At 43.5% G+C, this 18,928-nt stretch overlaps 1 protein-coding gene and 1 long non-coding RNA gene across 3 annotated transcripts in view; one reads left to right on the top strand and one right to left on the bottom strand.

Annotated features, from left to right (window-relative positions):
* LOC119952349 overlaps positions 1 to 18,928 on the bottom strand; it is a 48,473-nt gene that overhangs the window by 17,151 nt on the left and 12,394 nt on the right. The window contains exon 2 of one of the 2 annotated variants that reach the window (XR_005457836.1): positions 12,304 to 12,419. This is a non-coding gene — a long non-coding RNA (uncharacterized LOC119952349). The remainder of the gene's footprint in view (positions 1 to 12,303; positions 12,420 to 18,928) is intronic. The other variant, XR_005457837.1, reaches the window with a different exon arrangement.
* On the top strand, positions 202 to 2,383 carry LOC119952347 (syntaxin-1A-like). Its single transcript, XM_038776041.1, has one exon. It carries the CDS (start codon positions 253 to 255, stop codon positions 1,132 to 1,134), a length of 882 nt encoding a protein of 293 aa, XP_038631969.1. The 5' UTR covers positions 202 to 252; the 3' UTR covers positions 1,135 to 2,383.

Below are 18,928 nucleotides of genomic sequence, written 5' to 3'. Positions count from 1 at the left end.
ACCCAGGCTGTGTTTTATCAGTTCAGTAAACGAATATACTTTTTGGGTGTGTGATTCAGCCCATTATGTATTTATAATCAGGGCATCATGTGATAAAGGGAAAACAAAGGTTACGATTGGGTGTTGGTTCTGTCGCACACAAATATTTGGCACTGACGTGGAGATAATCAAGCTACAAAATCCGATGATTCATTCCAGGAAGTTGATTGCTTGACCAGAAAGTGTAGATGGGAGTCATATACCTCTGCCAGAATGAAGGACAGGCTGAAGGAGCTGATCAAAACTGCAGAGGAGAGCCCTGCTGACAATGTGTTCCATGGAGTTGATAATCCAATGTTTGAAGGGTCAGGACTCGGCAAATTTGACCCAGTTTTTAACGACGTTTCAGCTATTTCCTCTCGCCTTCGTAAACTGGAAAAGCTAGTTTTCAGTGTTCAGAAGAAGCAAGCAAAGGTGCTTTGTGGGACTGCAAAAGATAGCATCTACAAGGAAAAGAAATGCCTGAAGGACGTAAAGCACGAGTTTATTCAGGAAGCCAAACTCATTCAGTCACAGCTGGATGAGATGAAAGCCAAACTTTCTGAGAGGAGGGATGATGAGCAGCTGTCGGTCGAATGCCGGATTCGCCAGTGCCAGTTCAACGCACTGACAGCCCGCTATCAGGAAATCCTATCTTTTCACTATGTGAAGGATACTGAATACGTTGGTAAGTTGAAACAGCAAATCGCCCGACAGACTCAGCTGGCGGGTTTGCAACTCCAAGATGAGGATGTTGACCACTTGGTGGAGAGCCTTGCGCCCCCACAAATCGTCGGCCAGGACCTGGAGACCCTCAAAGCCAAACAGCATCTGGCTCTTGCCCATGAGCGCCACAGGCAACTACTGGTTCTTGAATCGCAGATTGTCGAACTACATGAACTCTTCCTGCACTTTGAGGTGCTGGTAACTGAGCAGCAAGAAGCTGTAAACAGCATTGAGTATAACGTGCTGCGGACAGTTGACTACATTTCACAGTCGAGCGACCAGGTTAAAACTGCAATAAAATATCAAAAGAAATCTCGGGTTACTGCAGCAGCAGCAGCAATATTAGGGCTATGTGCCTGTGCACCTTGCATTGCAAAGTTGTCATCTTAAGAACAATCACACAGCCCATGGTTTTTGAAGCTGTTGTCTTGGAAACATATAACTCCTTGGAGAGACTGCGATTTTCCCCTCTTGATACTATTTGGATTACAGTATGTCCATCAACAGATTTCTGTGCATTATTGACTTGCCAGCATAATTATTTCTTTCTTGATGCAGTGTTTCGGCAATGGACACCTGGGAGTGTGTTAATGTTTTCGGTGGGGAGCCTAAGAACATGTTTATATTTATTTTGGGTCACAGGAAAATGTCCCACTACATACGGGGCAGGGAGGGTGTGTGGGAATTGCAGTTTGTGGGAGCATGTTAGTATTAATCAGGGGATTTCTCCGGAATGGACAAATGTGAAAAACACAGCTACAGTTGACAAGAGACTATTAGTCCACACCTGTGTTGTTACGTTTGCGCCATGCCCATGGGACTTTTTTTATATCATTGACAGAGTTTCCCAGAGATAAATTTAATTTTCATTCTATTTTGAAGATGATTTCCATCCATTTTGGGAGTTTGTCCAGACGTTTCCAGATTTCTGGGAAGGTATCGAAAGCTTGGGTGAAAAATGTGTCTGTTAGCTATCCTAAATCTGCCAATCTTCTTCAAGGGTGGACCACTTACTTGTTATTATTTACTGGTACACATCTTCTCGGAGCTCTGGAAAGTGTAGACCAGAATTTATTGCCCGGCCCTAGATGACTTTAAAGGGCGTGGGTGGTGGAACCTCATCCTTAAAGAGGTGCTGTTCTAGTCTCACAATGCTTTGCAGCGGGGAGTTCCAAGATTTTAATCCAGTAACAATCAATTTGTGCCCAGACAAGTATGGTGGTGACTTTGAGAGGAACTTGGAGATAATGGTGTTCCTATGCATTGCTGCCCTTGCCCTTCTGAGTGTTGGAGGAATGGCATATATGATCAAGATGGGGTGAAAAAAAGCAGGAACTGAAGCTGAATTAATACTCATCTACCCTGCATCTCCAGTGCAATAACCATCCATTATATAGTTTTAAAAATCTTGCATGTGTGCACACCTTAAGTCAACTCTTTATCTATGTTTAAATTTCTTTGTCCAAATGTTGTAATGAAAATGACTGTAAACTCTAATTGCTGCTGTCGTACAATTATGCAATTCGCAGGAGGGGCATGCTTACAGCGTGACAAGCTTATGTAGACAGTGACCACGTTAAAAATGAACATAGGAATTTATTCTAGAAATATGAATGATGTGGAGACTTTGGACTGGGATGAGCACGGTAAGAAGTCTTACAACACCAGGATAAAGTCCAACAGGTTTGTTTTGAATCACTAGCTTTCGGAGCGCAGCTCCTTCATCAGCTGAGTGATATAGACAAAGTCAATGATGCAAGATAATACTTTGAATGCGAGTCTTTGCAGGTAATTACGTTTTTACAGGTCCAGAAGGTGCGACTGGAGAGAGGGATAATCACAGGTTAAAGATGTGTGAATTGTCTCAAGCCAGGACAATTGGTAGGATTTTGCAAGCCCAGGCCAGATGGTGGGGGGTGAATGTAATGCAACATGAATCCAATGTCCCGGTTGAGGGCATACTCATGCATGCAGAACCTGGCTATCGGTTTCTGCTTGGCGATTCCGTGTTGTCGCGCGTCCTGAATGCCGCCTTGGAGAACGCTTACCCGAAGATCAGAAGCTGAATGCCCTTGACTGCTGAAATGTTCCCTGACAGGAAGGGAACATTCATGCCTGGTGAATGCTGCTCAATGTCCATTCATCTGTTGTCGCAGCATCTGTATGGTCTTGCCAATGTACCACGTCTCAAGACATCCTTTCCAGCAGCGTATGAGGCAGACAACGTTGCCGAGTTGCACGAGTATGCACAGCGTACCTGGTGGGTGGTGTTCCCATGTGTAATGGTGGTATCCATTTGGATGATTTAGCACATCTTGCAGAGGTTGCCATGGCAGGGTTGTGTGGTGGTGTGGTCGCTGTTCTTCCTGTGATTATCCCTCGCTCCAGTCACATTGTCTGGACCTGTAAAGACTTAATTACCTGCAAAGACTGGCATTCAAAGTTTCATCTTGCATCATTGTCTTTACCTATGTATGTGTTTGTAGAACCCACCTCTTCTCTCACCTGAGGAAGGAGCAGTGCTCCGAAAGCTGGTGACCCCAAACAAACCTGTTGGACTTTAGCCTGGTGTTGTAAGACTTGTTGAAGACAGAATTGCATGATTTTAAAAAGAGGACTGAACCAAGTCTGATGATCCAGGTCCAAATATCTGCCATGACTTGCTTGAACAGTACATGTGGTAATAGAGTCATAGAGTTTTACAGCACAGAAGGAGGCCCCTTGGTCTATCATATCTGTGCCTGCCATCAAACATCTATCAAAATAGGTCTTGACTCTCTGTGCGCTAAAACCATTGGAGAACTCCTAGTTTTACGCAAATATTTTTTCTCCCACTGCAGTTTTTCAGAGCTTTTGAGAGATGTGATTGCCTGTAAATGCAGCCAGAACTGCTTGAGTCCCAGTGCAGATAGGAGCAGTCACGCCAAATGCTTTCTGGTTCAAGTAATTTTGCGTTCACCACATCTGCTGTTTATAAATGACAAGAAATCACAGTTTGAATTTGAATCAAGTGTCTCTGGCCATCTGTCAATTCACCAAGTCCTAAAAATCCATGTTTTTGTATACTGTGTGTGGCGATATGAAGAGCGTTATCAAAGAATAACAAAGAACAAAGCGCAATACAGCATAGGGACAAGCCCTAAGGCCCTCCAAGCCTGTGCCGACCATGGTACCTGCCTAAGCTAAAACTGTCCACTCTTACAGAGTCCGTATCCTTCCATTACCAACTATTCATATATTTGTCCTGATACCCCTTAAATGCCACTATCGTATCTGCTCTCACCTCCTCCCCAGGCAGCGTGTTTCATATATTTACAACCCTCTGTGTAAAAAAACCTGCCTCGCACATCAGTTCTAAACTTTTCCCTGCACACTTTAAACGTATGTCCCCTAGTATTTGACTCTCCTACCCTAGGAAAGAGCATCTGACTATCGACTCTGTCGATGCCACTCATAATCTTGTAGAGCTCTATCAGGTTGCCTCTGAACCTCCGTGGTTCCAGTGAGAACAGACCATGTTTATCTAACATCTTCTCATAGCGAATGCCCTCCATACCAGGCAACATCTTAGTAAACTGCTTCTGTACCCTCTCCAAAGCATCCACATCCTTCTGGTAGTGTGGTGACCAGAATTGTACACAATATTCCAAATGAGGCCTAACTAAGGTCTTGTAAAGCTGCAACATAACTTGCCAATTTTTATATTCAATGGCCCGACCGATGAAGGCCAGCATGCCATATCGCTTCTTGACCACCTTATCCACATGCGTTGCCACTTTCAGTGATCGGCGGACATGCACAGATCACTCTGCCTGTCTGTACTCATGATCAACCAGCTATTACTACTGTCAAAGAACAATGACAGGATCATGCAATTTGATGCCCAAAATCCCTCAATGAGATAATGAAAATGGGATTTGATTCGGTCATTATTGACCAAATTGTTGATAAAAGAATGAAAGGATGTGTTCCCAAAAAGTGAGGAAAAGTCTTGGAATCGCTTGTAACAGAAACAGAATTTGACCTGTTCTGTCATCTCAAATCAGTGACCTTGTGTATCAGTCTTGAATCTAACAATAAATATTGGGCTGTGTAATTATGTATTAAACACTGCAGATGCCTTTGTCTGTATGTTACGACCTGATTACTCAGTGTTAAATTTTGTGGAACAGTTATGCTTGTCAAGTTTGGAGTGATTAATAGACAGAATATTTGCTTTTGGGGTGGGGGGGGGGGGGGGGGGGGGGGCGGCCATTGGGGGTGATTGTGGCAGAGGGCAGGCTGGGGTTGGGTGTGGGCTGGAGTAGCGTGGGGGAGGGTGCTGGACCGGAGTTGGGACTGGTGGTGTGGTGGGTCCCCTGAGGGTTTGTGTATGTGTGTGTGGGATCAGGGGTTATGGGGAGAAGGCAGGAGAATGGGGATGAGAAAATATCAGCCATGATTAAATGGTGGAGCAGACTCGATTGGCCAAGTGGCCTAATTCTGCTCCTATGTCTTATGGTCTTATAGAAGTGCTTATTTTCCTTTCACCTTTTTCAGAGTAACTATCAGGGTAAAATTGGCAGAACTATCCAAAGTTAGCAATTTAATTTGCTTGTGATGAATGGTTCCCAGCCCAGTGCGATTGTCCAGAGGAAGTTGGTGCTTCTGGGCAATTGTCGGGGAAACACTTATGTGAGAACATCCTGGATCCCCCAAACATGATGCTGGGGAACCAGGACTTTATGGTCTACTTCACCTTCCTTAACACCTATCGGCATGACCAAGCTTTTTGTCATTTGACCGAATATCTCCTTTATGCCTCCGTGTCATATTTTCTTTTGTAATATTCCCGTGAAAGACTTTTGAGGTTGCTCTATTAATATCAATCTGTGATTGTAGGACCTTGCAAAAATAATGTCTCTCACCATGGCTATACAAACCTTGGTATTGGGGCAGACGTGGCCGTGGGATCAACATCTACTCATTCAGCACTGTGCTTTCACTAGTACCACCAGTGCAAGGAAACACTGTAGAAGACCACTAGAGTGATGTCATATGCACAGAGGGTGAGGAGCAGCAAGCAAATCACTGAAGCAGTTGAGCACTGAGGTGGTGACTGATGTGTTGGGCAGGCTGGGTCTATGTGGACTGCGTTTGATGCAGTGTAGAGAGAGAGAGACAGGTTTCTAACACTTGATGAGATGCAACACGATTTTATTTAACATCTAACTATATTACATGCTTAACTGTGGGTTGACACTATGCTGACTTGACTGGAGACCTGAGGCTAGCCTGACCAGACTTACTGACTACCACATGGTGTTTGCACTGGCTGCTGCTCACGAGCTCTGACTGTCTCAGAGGCAGGATCCCGAGAGAGCGGGAAAACTGGTGCCCTCTGGCTTTATAGTGGTCGTGCCGTGTCTGGTGATTGGCTGCTGTGTTCTGTGTGCTCATTGGTCATCCTATGTGTCAATCACTGCCTGTCTGCACTCCATCATATACATGGATGTATATTATGACAGTGACATATAGATTACTGTAACAGCAGTAGTGAGCGAAATATAGGAGCTGAGGCGAGATGTGTTTTGGAGATGAAAGGAAGCATTCCTAGTCAGGAAGCAAACAGGAAAATGGATATTCTGTTTGGGATTGTCGTGGAAATTATAATAAAGACAAATTCTTCGAGGTTCAATTTAAGGAAATGTATTTCCACAAAGTTCTGGCTGCATAGCCAGTCCACTGCACTCTGAGATTCAGTTGAAGAAAGCATATCTTTATTGTCTGAAATAACAGCTTGAAGTAAACAGCCATGTTTATATTAAATAGACCTTGGAAAGTACATAAGATGAAATACGTAGTACCTATGTTCTTGCCCTTGACTAAAAACAACTCGAGTACACATTTTGTTATCTTTCGGAGGACAATGTGTGATCATAATATTAAGCAGTATTTCGTTTATGTTACCTGACATACATATTTTTGTTCAAAAGCTGTGTTAAATTATATAGTCAACCATTTCCCAGCATGCTTCTAAGTTGGCAACTCATTAATTTCCCTTCCACAATTCCCTCCTTGTTAATCTTTTGATCAACACTTTTGAGTAAATTATCGTGTCCTCCGTAGAGAAGGGTGGATTATAATGTAAGGGGAACGGACGTACGACAGTTCCCTGCGTGTTATGAGCCTGGTAGCAAGGAGGCAAGGCGGCTAGGGCTGTTCCCGTGTTTGTACTATAAAAACATCTTGTGCAACATTAAAACAGTAACCATACGACAATCAAAATTACAATTCCGATTGTAATCCAGAACACAATCCTCTGTCCTAACGATCCTACCATCCAAAGCCAAAGTCCCATCCCTCATTTTCATGTAATCTTGTTACCTCTCTACGACTGTGAACCACCAGATTATCAATTTTCTCTGAGTTATCAGGGATGTACGTGCAATAGTCACTTCCAATCAGGGCACAAATGCCTCCCTTTTCAGCAAACAAGAAATCAAGAGCCATTCTATTCTGTAGGGCAATTGCTCTTATTGCAACCATCTCGGTTTCTATCTGGTTAACAACTTCTGCAGTATCATCAGCTACCTGCTCAAGAATGTCTCGTAGTTCGCGTAGTTCGTATGCATTAGTGGCTATTCCTAATGGTGGTATCATTATTCCCAGCATTTGTGCTCATGTCATAATACTTGTGTTGTCCTGTGATGGGGATGGTCCTGCAATTGCTGAACATGATGCACATAAGGGACTACGTAGCCCAAATAGCAGGAGCCTTCCCAATTTTCTGGTAACCTTATGGCCACAGGTAAAATACGTGCCGCTATATGCTGTCAGGTTTCCTTTAATATCAGTCATTAGTCTAATCGATCCCCTTCCCAGGAGCCTCCACTAGTTTGATTTTCAATTCCTGACCAATCAAAGATGAATAATCCTTTAGTTGTAAGGTGGAACATAGGGAGTTGCCAATTCTGATCACACTGACTCGTGGCTACCGAGTGGGTCCCATATGTTTTATGATTCTTAAAGCATACACTTCCTTTTGGGACTCCAGTATAATTGGGAAGGATCAACCAGGACGGTTAACGTGTTCCATTAAACCTAAGCCCCCACCATTCCTCAAACCTATTCATATAGTATCCAGTTAATCTCCAATCTAACATATTCTGTGTATCTTCACCACGTCCTGTACTATTTTGTCTTAGAGCCCATTCTGCTATCTTTTTACTGGTGAATGGGATAGGTCGTACAGAACATATACTTGATCCCCAAGTTTAAAGGGTGTGTATTTCCCTCTTTTAGATGCATCTGAGCCTGCAGCACCTTTTCATGTTTCTTTTCAGCAGTTTCACACATGGCCTGGACATATTTTAGTGATGCCTCATCTGCCCATATTGAGGCTACTGCCGCTGGAGTCACTGGGGGTTTAGTTCCAGTTGTCATGGGACATTCCATTAATATCTCATACGGGGTTAAACCCGTATTATGATTTCTCTGATTTCTCAGGGCATACATTACTATGGGTATGGCATCGGCCCATAGCAGCCCATTTTGTTGACACACTTTTGTAACTGCAGTTTTAATTATTCCATCCGCCCTTTCCACCATTCCTGAGGATTGTGGCTGACATGGTATATGCAATTTCCAATCAAATCCCATGGCTTCTGTTAGGGCTTTGGTCAATTTGTTAGTGAAATGAGTTCCCCTGTCACTGTTCATACTCATTGGTATCCCAAACCTAGGTATTATTTCCTTTAACAGAATATTTACCACTGTTCTAGCATCATCTCTTTTGGTTGTAAAAGCCTCTACCCACCGTGAAAACATGTCCACTATCACCGGTTATTCCTTTAACAAATCATACATGTGCGGGCTACTTTTTCAATTGTTACCGTAATACCTCGAGCATACCATTGTTGACATATGGCATGTGTCATTCCTCCTTTGCCCACATGAGCCTGCCCATGGGCAAGGCAACATAGTGGCAAAAACAGATTTCTGGGGCATACTGAGCGAGTATCTCGGTGATTTAATAACTGTCTTGATAGCAACCCACTTTTAGCCAAGAGCGATGCTCCTGTAGCGAGGCTCGCTCCTGTGCCTGTTTTAACTTTGGTTCAGTTATGGTGGGCGGAGGTTCAACTGTAGCCGCTTGCAGTTGTGGCTGCTGTTTGAGAGCCACTTCCTTTGCTATTTTATCAGCGAATCTATTGCCGCATGAGACTTCATCATCTGCGGTAGTATGAGCTTCACACTTCAAAACGGCTATCTTGCTGGGCAGCTGAACAGTGCTAGTAAATTTAAAACCAATTTAGCATGTTTAATAGGTTGGTCGGAGAAAGTTATGAATCGCCTATTTTTCCATAATTGGCCAAAATCGTGTACGACCCCAAAGTGGATCGGGAATCAGTATAAATATTGACTGTTTTATTTTTAGCTAGAATACATGCTTTAGTAAGGGCAAACTATTCGGCCACTTCAGCAGACATTCCCGAAGGCAGAGCAAAAGCTTCCACTACCTTGAATAGAGTTACTATTGCATAGCTGGCCAGGAGGGTCATATCACATTTGGCCGGTTTGCTGACCCATCGGTGAAAAACATGATGTCATGATTTTCTAGTGGGTGACTCAATAAATCAGGTCGAGGGGTTCTGGTGGCTTCAACCAATTGTAAACAGTCATGATCATACATATGTTCTGCTTCCAAGGGCTTGGGCAAGATTGTAGCAGGGTTGACAGTTGGCACTCGCGTTGAGGTAAAGTTGGTTTTAGAGAGGATTACTTTGTACACAGTGTGTCGAGCCGCAGTAAAATGCTGCGTTGCGGATGAATTAAACAGCAGCAAAACTAATTTTTCTACTCTGGCGGCCGTGGCTGCTATTGCTCTTAAGCAACTTGGCATACCCTTTGCCACAGCACATAGGGCCACCGAGTAATAGGCAAGGGGTCTTTTCCCTCCTCCATGCTCTTGCACCAGGACCCCTGTTGCAAATCCCCCTGCTTAATTCACATAAAGAGTAAAGGGCTTGCTGAAAATAGGAAGTCCAAGGCAAGGGCGCTAATCATGACTTGTTTCAAGTTACGAAATGCTTGCTCCCTCTCTGGGATCCAGGTAACAACTGAAGGGGCGTCCTGTAGGGTAGCCTTGCGCAGTACTGCATACAACTCTCTGTAGTCCGCTATCCACTGCCTGCAATAGCTCACCATTCCGAGGAAGGTAAAGGTTTCCTTTGTCGTGCGTGGAGTGGGAACCCTTGCTACAGCCTGTAGTCTTTCAGACCCAAGTCTCCGCTCTCCTTGCTGCAGCTGAAATCCCAAATACTGAACTGTCTCCTGACAGAATTGCAGTTTGTCCATTGAGACCCTATGCCCTCTTTCTGCCAGATGTGATAATAACAAAAGGGTATTCTGTTGACAAACTAGCCCTCCCTCTGAGGTTATCAATAAATCGTCATCATATTGAGGGAATGTTGAGCCTGCAGACAACTGGCACTCGTCCAAGTCTCTTTTAATACTGTTAATTCTGATATATAAAGCAAATAGATATTGACTTTCCCGGTGCAATGGTATGGAGAAAAAAGCTGAGAAAGTATCTGTTGTTGGTGGTATAGAAGACAAAATGAGATTTGTGTCTGGCGCCAATGGAGCAATAGTGATAATAATTTTATTGATAGGTCTGAGATCTTGCACAAACCACCACTCGTTGGTCTTCCTATCTTTGGAATGGGGAGTATAGGGGTGTTACAGGAGCTTTGTGTTCTCTTCAGAACCCCTTGCTGTCATAGTTCATTGATCACTCCCTCTATCCCCTTTTCAGCTGCCGGTGCCAACCAGTATAGTTTTAAGCCGGGCAGGGCAATTTTCTTCTGTAACTGCACCCTATGTGCTGGGTACTTTTCCAACATGGTTTTTATGTTGGGACCATAGATTGGCCAGGATTGAAGGGAGTAAATGATGGCTCTCTTGGGGAGGCTGTTGTCTTTCAAATGTAGCGGGCCATTGCTCCTCTTTCCAGGTCACTCTGCCTTCCTGTTTGCCATAAGATTCTATCAGGCAATTTTGCCTTAGCGGGATGTCTTATGGCCAATGTTAAATGGGGTTCTGAAGTTAAACACACCCTAAAAAGGTCCCTCTGACTATGGGTCAACTGTACTAACATTCCTAATTCCATAATACCGAAAAAGTAAAAGGAGTGACATGCAATGATGTCTGCTTTCCTAAGTGACATTGTGCTTGTAAATTGTGTGCCTGCTCATCCTCACGAGCATCCCAAGCTGTGCAATGGGCTTCTCTCGTCTGGACTCTATCAGGTGTTTTAATAGTTGTGCCCAAGGGTCATTAATCTTTTGTAAGACTTCCTGCAGTTTTTTTTAACAGTGGTACTGTAATGGTTAATGTTCAGCTGCCAGCAGACAACACAGACACAGAGCGATCGGGCGCAGGCTCAGAAGTTATTAAATTTTGCAGCTGGTGAGCTCGTACTTGAGGCAGTTCTATAAACATTCCATTATCAATGCAATGTAATACCACTCCTAATTTACAGAGTGTCTGTCTGCCTAATAGGGGAAGGTGTCGTGAGGTGCGGTACATCGTTCCTGGGGGTTAAATGCTTCTTGGCCGCTTGCATAATAGCCTCTTTCCCTCTATTTGCTAACCAGTGTTCGAGGGACTCATTTCCTTCATTCAAATGATTATCATTATTGGGAACCCAGCCCCCATTTATGCCAGGGGAGACTGCAATCCCATCCTTCAAAGCTGGCCAAGATGCACCATAAGAGTATTTTAGAGCAGCAAAACATCCCCTGGGAAGGGGCAAAACATACCACACATTTAAGTAAATTTCCAATGATTGATTTTACAGGCATTAGCTATTCTTAGAGACATATATTTTTCTTTGTCAATGCAGAAAAGGTCAACTGTCTGCAGAAATGGTTAATGTTCCCTGCAGAACCTAAGGGGGCGGAGAACTTGGAATGATGCCATTTACGTCTTTTCACATAATCTAAAAACTTATTCATGTTCAATTACTTTTATTCGTAAAGGCATTTTGTTTCCTTTAAACTGATTTTAATTTCCAATGTTTCAGTGCAGAAATTTCAACACAAATCACATAATTTCGGCCTCACAATGACAGATGGCATAATACAACCCACTTAGCACTTCATGCTTTGACTAAAATTAATTGGTTAAAACAAAACACAGATTCTCACAGCTCACAAATATCACAGTTAACCATTAGCCTTATCTCACGGCTACAGACAAATCTGAATTCCCTTTTGAAATGAAAATGAAATGAAAATCGCTTATTGTCACGAGTAGGCTTCAATGAAGTTACTGTGAAAAGCCCCTAGTCGCCACATTCCAGCGCCTGTTCGGGGAGGCTGTTACGGGAATCGAACTGTGCTGCTGGCCTGCCTTGGTCTGCTTTCAAAGCCAGCGTTTTAGCCCAGTGTGCTAAACAGCCCCATCTGTTACGTTTTTACCTTAATCTTCTATTTACTTTTACTCCCCTGTTTTTTTTTCCGAGAGAAGGTCAGCTTAATTAGATTCCTATGGGGGATATATAGGTTTTCATACCTCATTCAAGATTGTTTCTTTTCATTTTTTCACTCATTTTGACTACCTTATCTGTCTTCTTTAAGGAGTTCACCTTCCTTCTCGCTCCGATGTCTTTACCGAGGCTTCGGGGTGACCTGTGAGGGGGCGTCGAGTTTATTGCTCATTTTTCCTTCTGCAAAATACTTTTGAACATACATATAACAATAACAACGACCGTGGAAATCATTTACAAATTCTACAGGGAGCGCACACTGGTGTTTATCCTTTCGCAAACCTCAAAGTCTTTTTATTTAAAATTAATTTTAGTCTCTATGGCACCTTTTTCTTCCCATGCAGCTGTCGTTAATTTATTAATTAAGGAAACTTTTCCTTGCATGAGTCACTGGCCAGTAATTAAGGCTGCCGAGTGTCGCCCCTCCCCCCCCCCCCCCTTTCAGCTGGGGTCGCGCTATGGCTCTCTCCCTTTAAGCTAAGAGAGTCCTATTTATAGAGGCCTTTCGGGGTTCACGTCCCATTAAATTAGGGAAACTGCAACGACTATGCCAATTTTGTCGTTAAAATTATAATAAAGACAAACTCTTCGAGGTTCAATTTAACGAAATTTATTTACACAAATATATTTGCAGACAGAGGGTTTTCTGGCTGCATAGCCAATCCACCGCACTCTGAGATTCGATTGAAGATTTCGATTGACTTTATAGCCTGAAATGACAGCTTGAAGTAAACAGCCATGTTTATATTAAATAGACCTTGGAAAGTACATAAGATGAAATACGTAGTACCTAGGTTCTTGCCCTTGGCTAAAAACAATTCGAGTACACATTTTGTTATCTTTCGGAGGACAATGTGTGATCATAATAAGGCCGAGACCAAAGTATTAAGCAGTATTTTGTTTATGTTACCTGACCTACTTATTTTCATTCAAAAGCAGTGTTATTAATTTCCCTTCCACAGGGGTTATCCAGGATAATAAAGAAATATACTGTCTGTATACTCCAAACAGAATTAACCATGCTTGCATAATGTAAGACTAATTTACATTGAAAATCTCATCAGAGGTTATATCCCGTCTAAAACTTATAATACATTTCTCAATTCACGACCTACATTTTCCTGTCTTGCAGATATAAATTTATGAGGAACAGAGAATATAAAATGTGGTTGCAGCTTTCTTAACATAATAATAATCATTATTGTCACAAGTAAGCTTACATTAACACTGCAACGAAGTTACTGTGAAAAGTCCCGAGTCGCCACATTCTGCCGCCTGTTCGGGTACACAGAGGGAGAATTCAGAATGTCCAAATTATCCAACAGCGTGTCTTTTGGGACTTGTGGGAGGAAACGGGAGCACCCGGAGGAAATCCATGCATAGACGGGGAGAACGTGCAGACTCCGCACAGACAGTGACCCAAGCCGGGAATCGAACCTGGTTGCCTGTCGCTATGAAGCAACAGTGTTAACCACTGTGCTACCGTACCGCCCTGCGCTTAAGGTCAGTGATTATTCACGATGTACTCAGGCATTAGATTCTCCGGACTTAAATAATTCTTGTGATATGGACATTGCTACTAAGGGCAACATTTATTGCTCATCTCTGCTTGTCCTGAGAAGGTTGTCGAGGATCTTTTTGAACAACCAACAGCAGTTTGATGTAACCAAGTGGCTGGTTAAGAGTCACTTCCATTGATATGGGATTTAGAATTAGATGTATGCCAGAACTGTGTAAAGACAGCAGGCTTCTTTCCCCAACAACATTAGTGAACCTGCTGGGTTTTTATGACAATCCAACAACTCCATAGGCACTAACACGGAAGCAAAATAATGCGGACGCTGAAATCTGAAATAAAATTAAACTGGGCACTTGCTCCACCAGTGGAACGTGAGGAACAGCTCAGATTGTGACTGTGGTCATCCAATTCGGAACATTGCTCATTTACTGAACTCCTGCCCTGAGAAATCCATCCATTGGGTTGGCTGAAGCTGTTGAATGGATTAATAACCTCGACATCAAACGATAATTACTTCCCTGCGCATATGAATAAAAAGAAAATCTGACCTTCTATCTGCTTACGTGGCTCGGGTTCATACTTTGTTTTACAATGCTCTTGTGACGTGCCTTGAAATGTTTTGTTACATTGAAGCACTATATATATATATATATATTAGTTGTTGTTGAAATTTGAGCTTAAAACAGGTGTTCAATTCCTCGAGTGAAATGTGAGCCCACAGGCGGGTTTTCCGACCTTCCAGCAATGGAAGTGGCTTGTCGTTGGCAGGCGGGATCTTCAGGTTGCTATGATGTTTATGGTGTTTTTTGTAGCTCACCCATCCTGACGCCATGGCGCATGCCTTCAGGGGGAGTGGAAGACCCCGACATCTACCTTACTTAGAGATGACGGGGCTACCAAATGAGCCAGGCATTGGGATTTTGCTCCCGAAATCAGTTGAAGTGGATATGAGAAATGTAGGTTGGGCTAACTATGATGGCCTTCGGTTGATTCATCGGACATTCACAGACAAAAAGCATCCACCGTCATGAGGCAGCAAAGAGCCCCTGGTAACCATGGAATCAAGAGCCAGAGGCTTCAGGAAGCGACAGAAGAAAACTGGAGGGGAAAAAATATGCACTCAGAACCTTGTGTCTCCTCTCGGGGTACAGTATTACATACAGGCTTGGCTGAGTGATAACAGTTCAATCACCTGAACTTAAATATCATAGCCTTGAAATTAATGTTCAAAACCAATGGATAAGTACTATGTATTCCCTCTGTCTATTCGGACTTTAAGTGGTTAGCATCTGGATTAAAATAATAGATAGGAATGTCATGGGAGGTTATTAAGCCGCTAATGCATTATAGAGTGTTATGGTAAGCATCCTCCTTTATGATTATATGTATGGATGTCTTTAACAAGTGTGAGCATACACGTGTGATATCATCGGTAGCGCAGACTTATGTGGGTTTTCGATATCACCACCAAGAACTTGTTTGCAGATGTGTGTAACTGCCACTAGTTTCTAAATCCATTTTGTACTATTATTTCAACATTCTAATAAGTAAAGAAGATTTTTGCGGTCAAATTACCACATCTTGGCGACGAGAATTAAACAGGGCAAGAGAAATTTGAGGGGCAGCATGGTGCCACAAACTTTTGTATAGTGAGTAGCCAGTTTGCAATGTGGATGGCGCTCCATCCCAGGGGTGGGTGGGGTGGGGTGCAGTTTTGTGAGTTTACTGGCAGGAAAAAAATTGAATCAGCAGCACCATGGCTACGTTCGGGACTATCAATGAGTTTGTGTAGGGGCACGAAGACTGGACTGAGTATGTGGAAAGGTTACGACACTTTTGCATGGCAAATGGAATTGTAGATGAGGCTAAATAGTGCTCAATTTTCCTGAGTGTGTGTGGGGCAGACTTACAAGTGGATGAGGAAATTAGCGACCCGCAGGAAACAGGGGGACATTTCATTTACAGAATTAGTTGCACTCATCCAGAATCACCAACAACCTAAGCCCTCAGTGGTTGTTCAATGTTTTAAATTCCATAGTCATTTTCATAAGGCAGGACAGCGCATTCAGAGTTGTTGCTGAATTGCGTCAACTCTCTGAGCATTGTGGGTTTGGGGAAGCGTTGGAGGATATGGTCTGGGACAGATTAATTGGTGGCATTAATGAAGACAGCATACAGTGTTGCTTGTTGGGAGATGCCACACTGACTTTCAAGAAGCCTCTGGACATTTCTCGAGGCATGGAAATAACTGCCAACAATGCAAAATATCCAAAAGGCCAATGAGGAAGTTAGCATAGTCGGATACAGTGCATCAAGTAAGGAAAGAGCCAACAAACACAAAAGCAAAAACAGTGCAATTTGTCAGGTGTGGAGGCACACACTAAAAATTATGGATGTTGTCTGTCATAATTACAACAAAAAGGGACATTTGGCTAAAAGGTGCAGGGTGCTAAGAGTAAGTCCAAGGCTGGGCAGGGAAATTCAAAGAAGCCTCAGTCAGCTACGCATCACCTGGAAAGCACAGAGGAGGAGAGTGTCACTCCAACACCATGTTCAATGTGAGTGAGGTACGCCTGGAGCATATCTATGCTACAGTGGAGGCTGAAGGACAGAAACTTGAGCTGGAGGTGGACACAGGAGCTTCTGCATCTGTCATCAGTGAAGAGACCTATGGGAGGATTTGAGGCTCTAAGAAGGCACTAGCCCTTATTCAGGAAGGAATCAACATTCGGACATACACTGGCAAGACTATACCATTACTATACCATTACATGGGCAGCACGGTGGCTTATGGTTACAGTGGTTAGCATTGTTGCTTCACAGCACCAGGGTCCCAAGTTCGATTCCTGGCTTGGCTCACTGTCTGCAAGTTCTCCATGGGTCTGCGCGGGATTTTTTCTGGGTGCTCTAGTTTCCTCCCGCAAGTCCCGATAGACATGTTTGTTAGGTGAATTGGACATTCTAAATTCTCCCTCAGTGTACCCAAACAGGCCCCATAGTGTGGCGACAAGGGTATTTTCACAGTAACTTCATTGCAGTGTAATGTAAGCCTATTGTGACACTAATAAAGATTCTTATTATTATTATTACTTGAAGCATTAGAGGTGGACATTGCACACAACATCCAAGAAGCAAGAGCATGGCTCCTGGTAGTAAAAGGCCTAGTCTACTCGGGTGTAACTGGCTCAGGAAATTTCAGTTGAACTGGGTGAGAAAAAGAACACCAAAGTGACAGAGATGGTCATTCAGGAATACCCTGAGGTTTCTAAAGTTGAACTGGGTACATTGTGGCACTACACTGGTTATTTCGAGATCCTCAGGCTATTACGCGCTTTCTCAAGCCAAGGACAGTGCCTCCAACTGAAAGGCAAAGTGGACGAGGAGTTAGGGTACATGCAAATGCTAGCAATCATTGAGCCCCTTCAGTTTTCTCATTGGACAGCTCTAGTTGTACCAGTTCTTAAAAGTAATATTACTGTGCTCGTAGGTGCGGATTGCATACTTATCATCAATCAGGTTTCCAAGATGGATGCTTACCCGTTGCCGAGGGTTGAAGATCTGTTTTCAACCGTTGCATGAGGCAAGGTGTTTTCAAAACTTGACATGAGTAAAGCCTACCAGCAGCTCTTATTAGAGGAGGAATTAAAACAGTATGTCACCACCGGCAACCACAAGGCTTTGTTCCAGTGTAGCGATTTTTCAAAGGACAATGGACAACCTGTTGCAGTGGATTCCCTGTGTGACAGTTTATTTGGACGGGAAACTGAGGAGGAGTACATCAACAACCTGGATCAAATGTTGAATAAATTTTCAGAGGCTGGCCTGCGTCTGAAGCGTAGCAAATGCATTTTCCTGAGCGTAGAATATCTGGGTCATAGAAGCACAGTGCAGGGTCTGTCCATGTGGAGAAAAAGGTTCGAGCTATCAACGAAGCTCCAAATTCCAAGAATGTGTCCGAGCTCAGACCATTTCTGGGCTCAGTGAACTATGACGTGAATTTCTGCCAGACCTTTCAACAGTGTTGGCACCACTGTCTCTGCTACTCAGGGGCTGGTTTAACACAGTGGGCTAAACAGCTGGCTTGTAATGCAGAATAAGACAGCAGCGCAGGTACAATTCCCGTACCGGTCTCCCCAAACAGGTGCCAGAATGTGGCGACTAGGGGCTTTTCACAGTGACTTCATTGAAGCCTACTTGTGACAATAAGCGATTATTATTATTATTATTATTACTCCACAAAGAGACCAAATGGAAGTAGAGGCCAGCACAAGAGAAAGCTTTCAAGGATGTCTAAGCACTCCTACAATCCAGCTGATCTGCTGGTTCACTTTGAACAGGGCAGAGAGCTCATTCTGTCATCTGACACTTTCCCTTTCGACACCGGGACAGTGCTCTCCCACCTGAAATAGGACAGGTTAGAAAACCCCATTGGATTTGTATCACGAATGTAGACAAAAGCAGAGGAGGGATATTTGCAACTAGACAAGAATGGTCTAGCCATTGCTTCCGTCGTGACATGGTTTCATCAGTACCTCTATGGGTATTTTTTCACACCATGTACAGACCATAAGCCATTGATGAGCCTTTTTAGTGAGTCCAGATGCATTCCTCCCATGGCCTTGGTGAGATTACTGCCCTGGGCACTCACACTGCCAGCTTATCATGATGTGGAGATGCCGGCGTTGGACTGGGGTGAGCACAGTAAGAAGTCTTACAACACCAGGTTAAAGTCCAACAGGTTTGTTTCAAACACGAGCTTTCGGAGCACGGCTCCTTCTTCAGGTGAATTCATCTGAAGAAGGAGCCGTGCTCCGAAAGCTCGTGTTTGAAACAAACCTGTTGGACTTTAACCTGGTGTTGTAAGACTTCTTACTGTGCCAGCTTATCAGTACAACATCATGTGCAGGGCAGAGAAGGACAATGCAACGCAGATGTGCTGAGTTGTCTTCCTTTATCTGTCATGGCAACCAAGACGGTATTTCCTCCATGACAATTTTCTTGCTTGAGAGTCTTTCATATTCCCCTGTGAATGCCATCAGATTAAACAATGGATGGGGAGGGATCCTGTCTTGCCTAGGATGAGAAGATTATTTTTGCAGGGTTCATCTGCTATAGAGCTTGAGGAACTGATA

Source organism: Scyliorhinus canicula, chromosome 17, assembly GCF_902713615.1.
Source record: "Scyliorhinus canicula chromosome 17, sScyCan1.1, whole genome shotgun sequence".
In the NCBI taxonomy this organism is placed as follows: domain Eukaryota; kingdom Metazoa; phylum Chordata; class Chondrichthyes; order Carcharhiniformes; family Scyliorhinidae; genus Scyliorhinus; species Scyliorhinus canicula.
The sequence above is the reverse complement of the archived record's forward strand: the minus strand, read 5'-3'. Positions and strand labels throughout refer to the sequence as shown.